This window comes from Cyprinus carpio, chromosome B9, assembly GCF_018340385.1.
Source record: "Cyprinus carpio isolate SPL01 chromosome B9, ASM1834038v1, whole genome shotgun sequence".
Lineage (NCBI taxonomy): Eukaryota > Metazoa > Chordata > Actinopteri > Cypriniformes > Cyprinidae > Cyprinus > Cyprinus carpio.
The window spans coordinates 29,731,642-29,748,590 of record NC_056605.1 but is presented as its reverse complement, the minus strand read 5'-3'; the positions used below and the strand labels follow the sequence as shown (position 1 = coordinate 29,748,590).

General features: G+C 32.4%; 1 protein-coding gene across 5 annotated transcripts in view; it reads right to left on the bottom strand.

Annotated features, from left to right (window-relative positions):
• Window positions 1–1,467: 1,467 nt before the first annotated feature.
• LOC109096950 (growth factor receptor-bound protein 14-like) overlaps window positions 1,468–16,949 on the bottom strand; it is a 59,697-nt gene continuing 44,215 nt past the window's right edge. For 3 of the 5 annotated variants that reach the window (XM_042731871.1, XM_042731872.1, XM_042731870.1), the window contains 11 exons: window positions 14,770–14,891; window positions 14,245–14,319; window positions 12,735–12,872; window positions 10,029–10,139; window positions 8,919–9,014; window positions 7,745–7,807; window positions 3,866–3,982; window positions 3,395–3,464; window positions 3,218–3,305; window positions 3,026–3,119; window positions 1,470–2,193 (listed from right to left, as the gene is read on the bottom strand). In XM_042731871.1, the coding sequence (XP_042587805.1) occupies window positions 2,047–2,193; window positions 3,026–3,119; window positions 3,218–3,305; window positions 3,395–3,464; window positions 3,866–3,982; window positions 7,745–7,807; window positions 8,919–9,014; window positions 10,029–10,139; window positions 12,735–12,872; window positions 14,245–14,319; window positions 14,770–14,891 (1,121 nt within the window). In that variant the 3' untranslated portion in view covers window positions 1,470–2,046. Of the gene's footprint in view, window positions 2,194–3,025; window positions 3,120–3,217; window positions 3,306–3,394; window positions 3,465–3,865; window positions 3,983–7,744; window positions 7,808–8,918; window positions 9,015–10,028; window positions 10,140–12,734; window positions 12,873–14,244; window positions 14,320–14,769; window positions 14,892–16,949 lie in introns of all 5 variants that reach the window. The other 2 variants (XM_042731874.1, XM_042731873.1) reach the window with 2 other exon arrangements.

Below are 16,949 nucleotides of genomic sequence, written 5' to 3'. Positions count from 1 at the left end.
TGGTTATTGTACAGTTATATCGGCTATTCAAAACGGATCATTGGTTATTAGTTTTTACATGAGCTCTGCCGGATCGGTGTCATCAGGTTTGTTTTCACCTCACTTTTGATCATTTCACTATTACAAATATTCCAATCCAGGTGCGTGACATCGTTTACCTGAATTCTGCCGTGTGTCTATAAAAATCAGTTTCAAATGTACAACAATTGTTTGATCTGTCATTCGTGGTGATGTGATTTCTCTCACCCATGCATGCAGCTCTAGAGTGTAAACCTTCATTGGCCATCATCGGGAGGAAGTGATGCATTCCACGGCGTGATACAGCAGAGGATAATGTCAAGTGTTCATGTTATGTGCGTTGGTGACGGGTCGTCATTTACTGCATGCACGCATACGGATTCTCTTCAGCAAACAGGACATTTCTCGCACCAAACACGTCATTTATAAAATACCTGAATTTTCTGTGACGCATGATTAAAAGAATAAAAAGGAACCCCTGGAAAACAGCAAGAGTTTGAGCTTATTAAGTGTTCAGATTATGGCTATACCATACCATTGTAAGCCGAGTGCACGCGGTACGACTTTTTCCTGTCAGATTGTGCAATAAACGTCAAGTCAGACTGTACAACTTATATATCTGAGCTTAAACTTGAGTCTTGACTCACAGCATTAAATGGATGTTTTATTTAATTGATAACAATAGTTCTAACGTTGCCAAACAGATGCTAACAAATAGTTTTATTTTTATAAAACGTTTAATTAATTCGTAATTAAAATTTGGTTCCAGTTTGGTGCAGTTACTCATATTTACCTGGCCAAAAAGTAAGATAAAAATATGACAGCTTGTAATGTAAATCAAGTTTTTATTATTTTTTTTTATGTAATACATTTTCTCTGTTTAATTAGTTTAATTAAATAATAATTGTAATATTTTTTAAAACAGTTAAAAATGTATTACATGAAATGCCACAATAATAATAAAAATAAAAATAATAATAATAATAATTAATAATACATTTTTTGAGAAAGAAAAAAATCTGGGTTGTATTTTGTATACTATTCATGCTGAAAGGAATATTTTATCCAAGACTGGCAAAAAACTATTGAAATATTTGTATTTATTAATTATAAAAAGTTACATGAAAATAAAAAATCTTATTATTAATATTGTTGTTAAACTGATTAGATTAGTCATATACTGCGAAAAATAATTGTTATTTTTTTTTTTTATAAAATATGAGTTTTTTCATTAAAATAAAAATGTCATAATAATAATAATTATTTTAAAAGGTTTGTTAAAAAATAGGGTTATACAGTATTTTGTACTCTATTTATTCTGAAATTAGTTTTTTACCCAGGATTTGTCTTAGATGGTAAAAAAATAAAAAATAAAAAAATGACATTTTTATTTAATAATTAAATAACTTGTTACTTTAAAATAATAATAATAATTTTTATTATTATTTAGTAGTAGTAGTAGTATTATAAACTGAGAATAAAAAATCAGGGTTGTACAGTTTTTTGTACCCTATTCATGCAGAAAGGAACTTAAATAATTTTACATTAAAATAAAAATGTCATAACAATAATTATATTAATAATTATAATTATTATTAATATTATTGAAACATTTGCTGAAAAAGAAAAAAAAAAAACGGTACCTGATTTGAGCTAAAAGAAGTCTTTTACCCAAGATTAGTCTTAGATGGCAAAATGAAAAATCGTAGCATGTGCACCCGGCTGTAGTTTGCTCACACCATACAGAGACGCAGCTGGTCTGCCGTTAAACCTTAGCTTTGATTGATAGCTTAATAAGGTGGTCTCATCCACACTGAGAGTGTTTGTATCAGGACAGAGTACGTTATACATTCCCATCTACATTTGCGCACCACAGACCACAGATCATCCCTCGCTGAATATCAGGGTCCTCAGAAGTCCAGTCTGTTTAGTGATGCTCGTCCTTATCACAGTCTCAGAGTTCAGACCCTAATGCTCATCAGGGAGCGGACAGTGAAACGCCTTCCTGTCCAAGGCACAAGCTGCGGTTCAGAGGGTGATGCGGGCACAGTGATGTTTGAGCTTGCAGGGCAGAACGCCTCTGTTCAGCTGGTAAAACTCCACTAGTTGCAGCAGGTCAGTGAAGCGCGTGTGTCCGTCGTCCAGACTGTAGAAGAGCTCGCCGTTCTCTTCAACCTGACAGTCACACACACAGCAGGAGCGTTATGGGACAAACAGATATCCCAACAAATACATTTACTGCCACTTTCCATCAACACTTTTTAAAAGCATCAGAAGCACAAATCTCATATTTTGGGGACTTTTCAGTTGAACTGTAATCTAACATCAAACTAGGCTCACATAAAAAGGTCATTTTAGACAGCAAGATCTGTCAAACTGATCCTCATAAATGTCTGTCAGAGACTGTAATATTTGTTCTTCACTCACTGAAACTGACAGGTGGTTTTTATAAAACGTAGATCACTACCTTCTCATTTGTTTAAAAGATTACTACTATTATGAAAGCTTCATAAAATGTTGTTTTATTTTCCAATGCATAAAAGACACATGATTTGTTACATTTAAGTACCCCTTAGCAGATTTTGAAATATATATATACAATGTTACAAAAGTCAATGTAAGAGAAAATTATTAAATATAAATATTTTCTTTCATTTATGGAAATATAAGCTTATCACTAACTATAAACTAACATTTAATGACAGCCTAGTTAGCTGAGTGACAGGCAACATAATTTAGTCTAAATTTGCAATGCTGTTACTTGTCACTAATTTACCCATGTGGCATAGCTGTTATTATTATTATTTAAATCTATTACATTTATTAGTATTTTTCTTTCATTTTAATTAATAGCTAGTGATTTTTTATGTACTTTTTTGATTTACATTTACGTATAAAATAATAATAATAATATAAATAAGTCATTAATTTGTTGGGGGAAAAAACCCTATTTAATACCGCATTTGTAGAAAGTGGTTATAGTTAATGTGTGTAAGCACAGACTTACCGGTACAATCTGAAAGTGTTTGATTTTCTGTGTATGGCACAGTGACAGAACAAATGTCCTCGGGTTACTTTGACTGTCCCTTACCAGAAACACCCTGAGAAGAGAGAAACAAACGACTTCATTTAGATTTAGAAATGCAGAAGCTTCAGTTCAGTGCATCTTTAAAATCAAGTGCTTTTTAAATGAATATACCCATCGATGAGGCCCTGCTGAGTGATTAGTTTCTGAGCCTCGTCCCGGGACAGTTTGCTGTGAAACCACGGCTGAGCCACATGGATAGCTAGAGAAGAGCATGATATCCTTATGTCAGACAGAAGAAGGATCATCAGGTTTTTACTCTGTTTTGTGGACGTGTGTTTGTGTGCTGACCTATGCTGGACATGGAGCTCTGAGAGGTGGACGGACTACCATGAGAGCTCAGCCTGTGGCAGCTTTTCCTCTGGAGAAGAAGAGAACACACATATACACTATATATAATACTTTTTTATAATTGTTGGCGGTCTGAACAAATAATGCATCAAAAAACAAAAGCAATAATTCTGGTTAATTGTTCACCCTGTTGTTGAACACAAAATAAGACATTGTAAAGAATGTTGGTAACAAAACAGTTGACGGTAGCCATTGACTTCCATAGTATGTTAAAAATACTATAGAAGTCAATGGCTACCGTCAACTGTTTGGTTACCAACATTCTTCACAATATCTTATTTTTTGTTCAACAGAAGAAAGAAACTCATACAGGTTTGGAACAAATTGAGGTTTAATATACAGATGCTATGAAAATATCTGTGCACAATGTTCATAATCTAGTATGTAGCATGTTGTTTGTGAGTATGTTACCCTCCACGACAGACCCTCCTCCACGGCCACCGACAGCGCTTCGGACGGGTTCTCGATCACCCGAGTCTTGTGTCCTGAGAAGTCCATGGCCACCAGTGAGTTCTCCGAGATGCTCCTCTGATAACACATGCAAAAATGCAATAGTGAATCCCACAGAAAACATGATCAGATTACATTTCACACCAAAAGAAAAAAATGCGACCCTGGACCACAAAACCATCATAAGGGTCAATCTTTTAAAATTTAGATTTATACATTATATGAAAGCTTTCCATTGATGTATGGTTTGTTATGATAGGACAATATTTGGCTGAGATACAACTATTTGAAAATCTGGAATCTGAGGGTGAAAAAATAAATAAATAAATAAAATAAAAATAATATTATATATATATATATCATATATTATATATATATATATATATATATATATATATATACACACATACACACACAGTATATTGAGAAGAAAATCACATTTAAAGTTGTCCAAATGAAGTCCTTAGCAATGCATATTACTAACCAAAAATGAAGTTTTGATATTTACAGTGGGGTTTTTGTGATATATTTTTGTGGAATGTTATCTTTATTTATTATTATTGATTTTTGGCATAAAAGAAAAATCTATATTTTTGACCCATACAATGTATTGTTGACTATTGCAAAAATATGAAATTTGGTGCAGATGCTGATATTTATATGCCCAAAAAGTAAGATGATGACTAGTTAGATGCTGAATATTTAATAATAATAATAATAATAATAATAATAATAATAATAATAATAATAATAATAATAATAATAATGTCATTTGAGCTTCAGTTTTAGTTTTAGCTAACTATAATAACCATGACTCTGTGGTACAGATTCATGCGGTTTCATGTTAAAGTAAAAAGTTTGTAAAATTCATACATTATTAAACAAATCAAATTTCAGCTGTAAAACAGCTCTACAGAAGATAATAGTGTTATTAGACTGTCTATGATTGCTATGAATCTACGAACAGTCATTTGAACTTGTCTATGAATTCAGCCCTGTATTTGATCTGCTCACTCTCTCTGCAATGTTAATTTTTTTAGGTTGTGTATTGATTATGTTTGTTTTTGATTTTGATTAGAGCTGTGATTTATCAAACAAAAGAAGCATTTCCTTTCCACAGTGATCCCTATAGCGAGAGAAGCAGTGATTATGACTTCTGAAAGGTCCTTAATCTCAGCTAATACACGAGCGGTGAGGCTTTAAGACACTGGATGACAGAATAATTCCACAAAGACAACAGCTTCACCTCATTCTGCATCGACTGCTTCTTTGTGTTTGAGTCACAAAGTGAAAGAAAAGTAAATCCAGACACAGAGAGCTGAGTCTCATGAAGCCTGTCAAGAACACGTCGTGTCATACTTAGTCCCAAAATCAAACGAAATAAAAAATTATATTTAGCATCAGTTTTGGGGGTAACGAATTACAAGTAACACGAGTTACGTAATCAGATTACTTTTTTTCAAGTAACTAGTAAAGTAATGGATTACTTTCTAATTTATAAGAAAATTTCTGAGTTACTTTTTCAAAAAAGTTACACTTTGTTTTCCCATTTACAGACCGACAAGTCTCCTGTCCCCATATTGGGAGAAAAATCGGAAGTACAGAGGCATTGTGTGCTCTGTGTGAACATGATGTAGTTCTAGACTAAATGTGAATGTGCATTAATTCATCCCCCTCGCAAAAAAAAAAAAGAAAAAAAAAAAAGATTTAGTATTCATTAAAATTAATTAAAACAGTGAAATGCAAACTCAGAATATGACGCAAACCTGCAATAATTAAATGTTAAATAATACAAATGTATCTAATCCCATTTTATTAACTGATGTCTTTGCTGCTGACTTTTGATGATCCAGTTCAACCATACTAATTAGCAAACATTACTTTATATAAACTAACAATTGTGCTTCATTTTTTTTGTTTTTTATTGCTGAAGAGTGTTGAACCTTCTTCTGCGTTCTACTGTACAGATGTGAATTTACTTTTCCTTCAGCCTTCAGCCCGAGGTTTATTCATTACACTTTTTGGTGTGAAAGGGCTTTAAAATTTGCTATAAATAGATAATCTTATATTAAAAACAATCAAACCCTGCTCATATTTAAAAAGTAATGCGAAAATAATGCAAAAGTAAAGTAATGCATTACTAAGTAACGTAATTAGTTACTTTTTTAGGGAGTAACGCAATATTGTAATGCATTTCTTTTTTAAAAGTAACTTTCCCCAACACTGTTTAGCATATTTTGTGAAGCAAATAAGTTGAGCTCATTGTTTTTAATGCTGTGACTGATTTGAATTGCAACATTATTTTCGTGATAAATAAAGAAAAGTGTCTGTGGCCTTTAAAACGTCCAGAAAACAATTTCTTGTTAAATTTGTCGCTTTTTGGTTTCATGTTTTGATAAATGAGGTTTTTATCAACTGGATGATGATGTGAATACAGGATACTTAATCTATTATGAATGCATATGATGAAACGTGCAAAATTGTCTTTTAAAATAATGTCAATTCTATAATATAATTCATTACATTTATATAGAGCTTTCTGGTTACTCAAAGTGCTTTACATAGAAAGGGGAATCTCCTCAATCATCATCAATGTGCAGCATCCACCTGGCGCCAGAACGCCCACCACACACCAGCTTACTGGTGGAGAGGAGACAGAGGGTGGAGAGGAGACAGAGTGAAGAAGCCAATCAGCTTATTTGTGTATTATTGTGAGTGGATGATGGGAGAATTTTTGTGGGGGATTTTTTGGTTAGGATGCTAGTGTTTTAGAAATACTTCCCTGGGATTTTTAATGACCACAGAGAGTCAGGACCACAGTTTAACGTCTCATCTGAAAGACGGTGCTTTTTGTCAGTATAGTGTCCCCGTCACTACACTGGGGTGTTAGTACCCACACAGACCACAGGGTGAGCACCCCCTGCTGACCTCACTAACACCAGGAGGTCTCCCATCCAGGTACTGACCAGCTCAACCCCGTTTAGCTTCAGTGGGCGACCAGTCTTGGGCTACAGGGTGATATGCTACTGTAATTTTAATTTCAATTAATTACTGCAATTTTAATTACAGTACTGCAAAAAAATAAATAAATTTCATAACTGAATTGAAAAAAAATATACATATATTTAAACTGTAAAGTATTTATGTCATTTTAAGATAATCTATAGAAAATCTAATAAAATTTCATGATCACAACATAATTTTTCTAGCAATCTTGAAATAACAAAAGCTGTTTTCTTGCATTTTCTCACAACAACTCAACATTTTTCTTGTCATCTGCAAACCATTTAATCATCATCTTTCAAACATCATTCTATAAGCATGCAGACATTCTGGTTTCTCGAGTCGGCTCGGCTGGTGATGAAATTGACTGCATTGACCCTACAGTGTCTAAGATGACAGTGTTGCAGCCTTCATCTCAAGTGTCAGTCACTGATTCAGAAGTGAATATCACTTACAGACATCAAACTAAAACCCAATTCACTCATTCATGATTCAGCGGCAGGATATTGAGTTTAAATGACTTCGGTTTTCTCAAGACCAAGGAAACAAGAGTAAACAAATCTTAATTTTAAGTAACCTTTTTTATATTTACTGTATATTACATACACCTTGAACTTTTAACCTTGAATCTTCTTGCGTTTTAGATCTTTTTAAAACAATGAAGTGCTTTCTAATGAAAAAGAAACCTGCCAAGGATGTGCCGAGCAAAAATGACAGTATTTCAGTGCTGGTTTCCACTGTATGACTGTAACGTGTGTTTATGGTTATCGTAGAGCCTCTCGGTGGTTTAAAACTTCTGCTGTGCTAAACATACATGGACTAGAGTTTGTGGCTCACCATTGGAGAGCTCTTCTGCTTCTGATGGGGCTGGATGAAGTTCTGGTAAAGCTGCATGCCGTACTGTGAACAAACAAACAAACAAACACATTACGGCTCTGTTCCACAGCCTACATTGGCAGCTGCCTTCTGAGAGAGCATCCTAATTGAAATGGAACCTCAAAAGTGTCTGATTTAGAATGTTTTTGTTGGAGAAGTTACTTTGTAACGGCAGCTTCCCAAGATTCACATGAGTCTGTAGTTAAACTTTACTCCCAGGTAAAAAAAAAAAAAAAAAAAACTATTCATTGAAGATAAATTACTGCATTAAAGCCATTAATGAGACAAAATCTTACATTTTTTAAAAAACAAATGACTATATTTTTATTCAGCAAGGATGCATAAGATTGGTCAAACACATTTATAATGTTACAAAAAATTATATTTCAAACAAATGCAGAACACTTTTGAACTCTATTCATCAAAGAATCCTGAAAAAAAGTTTGCACAAAAATATTAAGCAGCACAACTGTTTTCAACATTAATAATAATCAGAAACATTTCTTGAGCAGCAAGTCGGCCTATTAGAATGATTTCTGAAGGATCATGTGACACTGAAGACTGAAGTAATGATACTGAAAATTCAGCTTTACATCACAGGAATAAATTACATTTTAAAATATATAACAATAGAATAATATTTCACTATTATAGAGTTTTTATGTTTGATCGAATAAATACTGTCTTTGCATGCAAAAGAGCCTTTTTTAAAATACATTTATTCTAAATGCTGCTTCTAAAACTGCACAACACCTCAAGTTATAACATAAATAAATAAATAAAAAATGTATAAACTGCTTCACAAGGACTGAACTGAAATATTCCATTTGTGTGTGTGTGTGTGTGTGTGTGTGTGCTTTTAAGCAGTCCATTGCAATGTAATGTATAGAAACCTTAGAATCGCATATGCATTGTATGAACAAAAATAATTCTATCACTTTGCCACTCATGTCGGCAGAAATCGTCAAATCTAATTGAAAATGAATGACTTCTGGCTGCCTTGTTGTTGCAATTTTTGTGTCAGGACTGCATTTTAAGACAGACCCGCAGGCTGAGGATTCAGCAGGACCACTGTCACTGAGAGATACGATGGAGACAAACCTTACGCAGAGTCAGAGAGAGAGGCAGTCCTCACCTTGAAGAGGCGCATGGCTGTAACCCAACACGTCCTGGTTTGCTCATCATCCGCACAGAGCAGTTTTAGATCACGTGCAGCATTCAACTTGCTTGCCTGGATATGAGGAGACATCAACACTTTAAAGCTCAGTTTTCCTTTAAAGATCTTTATCAGACCTTTTATGTATCGATTTGAACAAACACTCCCTTTAAATCTCAGATTTAGAAATGCATCACATAGATCTCTGTCAATACTGACTGATATTGTGCACTTATTTTACTTTTTCCCCCCTTTATTATACACTGCCCATCCAAAAAAAAAAAAAAAAAGTCACCACCTGGATTTAACTAAGCAAATATTTAAGATCCTCCCTTTGGATAATTACTGCATGGATGATTATGTTATGTGCCCAAATAATGAGGTCAGCTGACTATCTGAATATACTGAATGACCAGGTTATTCCATCAATTCATTTTTTTTTCCCTGATGGCACGGGCATATTCCAAGATGACAATGCCAGGATTCATCGGGCTCAGATTGTGAAAGAGTGGTTCAGTGATCATGCAACATCATTTTCACTCATGGATTGGCCACCACAGAGTCCAGAGTCAGACCTTTACCCCAATGAAAATCTTGAGACTTTTTTTTGGATGGGCAGTGTATATGTCTCTCTCTCTCTCTCTCTCTCTCTCTCTCCTCTCTCTCTCTCTTCTCCTATCTATAATATATATATATATATATATATATATATGTAGATTTTTATGACCCTATTATGGATATGGATTCAGCCTGAAGATTTTACAATATATTTCTCCTAATATTCCCACTCTCACACACATCCGAGCAGAGATCAATGTTTTAACACAAAAGAAACATTACAAAGTTCACGAAAAATAAGGAGACAGACAGGTTGTTGGGTAGCAGTTTTATATAACCCACAATAAACAATAAATCTGAGGCATAATGAGACTTATCAAATCATAAAACCATTGGTAACACTGACCTCGACTGCTGCAGTCCTGTATAATTAAGTATTACAGTGAGACTGATTATAAAGTCTGTGCAAAAAGTCAAAACACTCTGCAATCTGAAGACTGAAAGTGGCTGAAAGTCCCTGCATTGAATTACCTTCACACAGAAGCCGTAGTCTGTCGGGGCGCCGTAAACTTTTTTGCCAGATAATAACGTGTAGACATCACTGTCACTGAACTCTGCAATGAACTGCAAGTGTCTGGGTTCCTTTAGAAAAGAGAAAATAATAAGAATACAACATTAAAATAGGAATTCACACCCAAAATATGTGTCATTGTTATTTATTGCTAAATGGACCATTAAACTGACAGACCGTCAGGACTGGAATTTGTAATGTGATATAGAGAAGAGAATGTGTGAGCGTTCACAGACTCCTAGAGACAAAAGACTTGACTTGAGGAGGGACTGGGAATCAAAAAATTGTTTGTTGAAATCCGGTTCACTTTGGCTGCACTTCTGCTGCTCTCACATGCTTACAAACTGGTTATCAAAAGTACAAAAGTATCTTAAGTGGATTTGAAGAACATTTCTTTGCTTTTTTACATGTTTGAAGTCTAAATCAAGGCTGCAAGCTCAAAGAGAGACTAAGGCTGCTGGCTTCAGTTACACCGAGGCTGTAATACACACATCCGTGGCGAGAGATAGCATGGAAACGTGTTGCAACGGCAGGAGCTTTATCTCAGCAACACTGTTAGTGAGGCGAGCCAAAAGAAAAAGGAGAGAGAGAGAGAGAGAGAGAGAGAGAGAGAGAGAGAGAGAGAGAGAGAGAGAGAGAGAGAGAGAGAGAGACAGAAAAGCAAGAAAAAACTCCCCACAAAGCCAGGCTCGTTTCCAAACTGACATAGACAGACTAGAAAGGTGTTGACTCACAAACTAGCACAACTCTTTTCACCTTTGACACAAAAATATAACGGCCAAAACCAGCGAAAAAAAAATAAAAAATGAAGAGCAGAATCTAATCTGAATGCTTGGGTAAATTAAATCACTCAGGTGTTTCTTCAATACTGGCACATTTATGTTTTATGTTAATTTTTAATATCATTACATATGAAATACACACTTAAAAATCTTTCTGTTTGTTATATTAAGGTTCTCTTCAAATGAACATAAATAAAAATGTTAAACTACTTTTAAGCTACTTTTAAAATTTCTAATAATTACAAAAAAACAAACAAATATGAATTATACAGATGTGAATTATTATTTAATTGTGTATAATAAATACATTTAATAATTTAAAAAAAATTATAAAAACAAAAAATTCCATCATGACCAGCAGTTTTGTTTCTAATATATATGTATATTTTTAAAGTTAATATGACAGTGTCAGTGAAACGCTTGAGAGAATATCAAATTGCACTTGTGAAAAAATTTATTAAATGTCAAGCTGCTTTTTGGCCAAACTTAGCAATGAAAAAAAATTGTGAGCATTTACGATTATTATTAATAATATCATTTTATTTAAAAAATTCAAATGATATATCAATTATAATAGAAAATACAATAGAAAAAAAATCCTTATTTTAGGGTAGAAATATTATTGTATACTATTCATTTAATTATTAATATTAACATTTTATTAATATTAAAACCTTAATAAAATAATCAAGAATATTAATATTAATATTCATAATATTATTAATATTATTATTAATAATAATTAGATTTTTTAACCTGGAGCACAAAATCAGTCTTTAGGAAGCACAGGTAAATTTGTAGCAATAGCCAAAAATACATTGTATGGGTCAAAATTATCGATTTTCCATGAAGATATTTTGTACATTTTCTACTGTAAATATATCAAAACTTAATTTTTGATTAGTAATATGCATTGCTAAGAACTTCATTTGGACAACTTTAAAGGTGATTTTCTCAATATTTAAATTTTTTTTGCACCCTCAGATTCCAGATTTTCAAATAGTTGTATCTCGGACAAATATTATCCGATCCTAACAAACCATACATCAGTGGAAAGCTTATTTATTTAGATAAATCAGATAATTATAAATTATAACAGAAAACACAATAGAAAGCATTTTATTGTTATTATTCTTATTTTTGTGTGATGCTGTATCCACATCAATATGAGCCAGTATGACTTAAATTTTGAAAACGTGCATTTAAGATACATAAAACGCCAGCTATGACACTTGCCTAAGAAAGACAAAGCAAAGATGCCACGCTTTTCAATCCAAAAATGCTTAAATGTGGTGAAAAAAAAATCTCACAGAATTCTCCTTTGATGCATATACAGTATGCCCAGTGTTTGTGGACACAATAAATATAGTAATGAGAGTATGAAAAGTGTTTTATGAGAGTTATATCATGAAGTGGAGAGCGAGCTGAACAAAAGCTCTATTGTGGTAAATACAAAAAAAAAAAGGAAAGCAAAAGAGCAGGCTGGCACACTAGTGCGCGAGTACACAGCTCACCTGTTGTGTGACTTTGAAGGGTTAAACTCTTGGCATACCAGGAGTGTTACACAAAATCCGGCTCGACCAGTTTTACTGAGTTAAGCCTCATAAAGCTGCACTGTTAGATCTCACTATCTCATCTAGTAACGAGGCTGCATCAGATAAGAGTCAGAACCTCAGCACCTGAATGAACCCGTGATATTCAGCATAATCTCGCAACTCAAGACTCATTTCAGACACGCCGCTCACCTTTAAGGGGTTCTAATAGTCAGAGCAAGTGGTTTTGTGAACGATTAAAGCTAATCCCTGCAGACTCTGTGGCACTGAGATCAGAGGTGGAGAGTTTTAGTGAGTAACCGTGAGCAGAACGTGACCCATCTCCACCCACCTTTGATGTGCCCTTGTTGGAGAAGTAGAGTCCCGATCTTCTCAACACAAAGTAGAACTTCTTCCACGACTTCCTGCCGTGCTCTTTGGCGTGAAGGAACCCGTGAATCTCAGGACAAGAGCTGGAGCTGAGAAAGGTCTGCAGGAGAAACATCAGATACGACACTCAAAATTACAAAAAATAAAATTAAACCTAAACAAAAATATTCTCAATCAATTACAGTGAGAACTACAATGAGAACTAATAATAATAATAATAATAATAATAATGTATTACCTTTAATTATTCAATTAATTTAATTATTATTATTATTATTAATACAACCTGAATTTTTTTATTTATTGGTGTTGTTTATTACAGTTAAACAATTAAAAAAAAATGGTACTAGAAATAAAATAAACTTTAACTGAAATAAAATATAAAAAAATAAACATTATATTTCAGCAAGTGGAGCTGAGAAAGGTCTGCGGGAGAAACATCAGATACGACACGCTCAAACTTACAAAAAATAAAATTAAACCTAAACAAAAAATATTCTCAATCAATTACAGTGAGAACTACAATGAGAACTATCAATAATAATAATAACAATATTAATAATAATAATAATAATAATGTATTACCTTTAATTATTCATTTAATTTAATAATTATTATTATTAATACAACCTGAATTTATCTATCGATCAAGGTTATTACAGTTAAACAATTAAAAAAAAAATTGGTACTAGAAATAAAATAAACTTTAACTGAAATAAAATATGAAAAAATAAACATTATATTTCAGCAAGTGGACAAGCAAACATTTCTCATCTGCAATCATTTGTACTAAATTAACTAAAACTGAAAAAAATATTAATAAAAACTACATAGACATAGTAAAAAATTATAATAATAATAATAATGATAAAAACGAACAACAAATTGGCTTAAATGAAAACTGAAAAAAAAATGTTTAAATCAAAATAATAATAAAAAGTGATACTAAAGCAACAATTAGAAATTATTAATAATAATAAATAGTGTTATTTTATAAAAAAAAAAATATATACAAATTATATACAAAAATATATATACAAATTACAATAAAGTAAAATGTATTTTGGTACTGAGTGTTTTTAATATAAATATAAGCATAAATGTAAAAAAAAAAAAATAAAAAAATAAAAATAAGAAATACGCCAAAATTCTTAATGGTCCTCATTTTCTTAAAACCAAATTTTTATTTATTTATTTATTTATTAAATTATTTACGTTTTTTTTTTTTGTTTGTTTTTGTTTTTTTAGAGAGAGAAATATAACCTACCCTGATAATATGACACATATGCTTGTGAACTGAACATTTTAACAATTTTTGTTTCTCGTTTACAGTATGTGGGATGCTATATCCACATTGTGTATATGCCTGTATAATGTCCAAAAGAACTAGCTAGCAGAAGAAACAATGGCTCTGTATGCCTTTAATAATAATAATAATAATAATGATAATAGAATAAGATGAAGATGCTCACCTGTATAAGCTGTGAGTGGTTCATGATTCCATTGGTTTCACTGGATATAGACACCATGTGCTCTGGGAAAAAGTCCTGCAATGACCCACATACTGTATAAATACAATCTCCAACACTTCGAGGTAAATTTCATATCATTTTTATTGTTTACTGTCTTTTTCTTTGATAGAGACGTGCGATTTCACATATTTGACACCCATTTCAATGAAATCTGTCAGGTATTAGGAGCATTTTACAGATACTATAAAAGAAACCACTCAAAGCACCTTTGTTAAATCTGGTATTAGGATCCGCGACCTTTAAAATCACAGGAGTTAGTGATCTGTACTTGATTATTTAGACATTACCTTCAATTCTTAACCAGTACAAATTAAAGAGCCCTATTATGTGTCTCTGTTTCAATCGTTAATGACCTTGAATAGGTAACCCTGGACGTTTGGCTAAACCTCAGCAAATCAATTATACATTAGCAGGGCTGCATGTGTCCTGATACACACACACACACACACACGCACACACACTTACAAGAGGCTTCTTGAAGAACTCGTATTTGGCATAATTCTTCCTGAAGTACAGACAGCAGTGTGAGTCCATTCCCCAGCCGGACTGAACCTCAATAACCGACTCATGGTCTTCTATGGTTCGCTCTGGAAATCACAAACAAGAGTTAGTTTAGTACATGCTTATGAATTTATGAACCATGCACTAAAGCACAATATGTGCATTAAAGAACATAAAGTAAAATGTGTAACCTATTTACTAACATAATGCAATTAAAAGTGGATATTTAACAAGAAAAAATGTAGGCTGGGACTTTGTAACTTAAGAAAAGTGAATTATTAGATTTTGATAAAAGATTATGACGACAAAAACAGGATGCATTAAACTGATCAAAAGTAACAGTAAATGCATTTTTTAATGTTACAAAAGTATATTCATTTGAATGTCTATTTTAAATCAATGCCGTTCTTTTGAACTTTCTATTCATCAAAGAATCCTGAAAAAAAAGTATCAGTAAGCAGCACAACTGTTTTCGACACTGATAATAAGAAATGTTATGATTGAGAATGATTTCTGAAGGATCACGTGACACTGAAGACTGCAGAAAATTCAGCTTTGAATCAAAGGAATAAATGACATTTTTAAATATATTACAATAGAAATCCTTTATTATGCAGTTACAGGTGTGTGTTTATCTGCATTTTATAGATTTAAACATGACTTATCCAATCAGAATCTAGAGTCCCAATACTTTGTTGAATTAATAATATGAGATTTTACTGCCCTCGTTTGTTTTACCATCCCACTGCACCATGGGCTTGACAGATTAATTATTAACACTCTTTTCAAAAATTATGGCTTGATAATGAGCAACCTTCAACAGTAATGAGAGTGATGTGTGGGGGAGCTTGTTATTCCACTTTATCATTAAATATTATTCAGCTCCTGCAACCCTAAATGCATGTTTAATGACTGAATGGAAAGCATCTGTTTAGAAGCAGCCATCTGGAAGAGTTAGAATGCTGTTATGTCATACTAATTAATTCCCACAGCGTTACTACAGTGAACGGACAGATCTTCACTGCGATACTGCAACAATGCTGTTTGCATGGGCTTTGACCAAATGAGCTATACGTCATCTCCATGCTGTTTCTCTTCAATTCTTGGTTTCACCTGGAGCTTTACATCAAAATTTTCAGCCTTTTGATGACATTCAGCATATCTCAATATTTATGTATTTAATTATGTTTAGAGTGTAAAGGCTTAAAAGACAATAATTTGGTGTCATTTTAGTCAAACAACAAATTAAGCAATAAAAAGTATCCAAGAGTCAAAATTCCAGCTTTATATAAGAACAAAAAAATAAATAAATAAATAAATAAATAAATAAATAAATAAATATATATATATATATATGTATATATATATATATATATATATATATATATATATATATATAATATATTATATATACATAAAATAAAAATTATTTAAAAAATAAAACCTACCAAATATGTAGCAAGTGTTAGCATAGACAGATGTGTAAATCACAGTAAATGATCCTCTCTGATCAAATTTCAGCACTGTGTGGCAGAATTTTTACTCCGTAAATATTGTTATTTTTTGTTGAAAACTTGAGAACAGCTAAATGTAGCAATTCTGTTTCCGATACATCATTTACCGAGCACAATGGAAGTATATAGTCAGAAATCAGAGATATCAGATCTGATTTAAGTCATTTTAGTCAAACAACAAATTAAGCTGCCATAAACTTTTAAGCACAATAAAAATGACTCTGCAAGTAATTTAAACTTAAATCATATTAGACCAACTTAAAAATCAAGTTGAAGTTTGATCAGTTAAAGTAATGGAAAAACATTTGAACATATCAACTTGTTGATAATATCATTGTTTACAGTAAAAGTTTAAAGTTGAATGTAATAAAACCTGTTTAGTATGTGCAAGTTATCCTCTCTCAACAAATTCTAGCTCCGCATGGCATTCAGTTTCCTCTGTTGTTATTTCTTTGTTGATCATTAAACAACATCAATTCTGTTTCTGTATGTACAGTATATCAAAGTAGGATCCCACATTCAAATTGAACACAGTACACTCAAAGACAGCATCTCTAGTAAGTTATTACCCAATAAAAAGTGCATGAAAATACATCACTTCAATATTAAAATGTAAAAAACATTATTAAA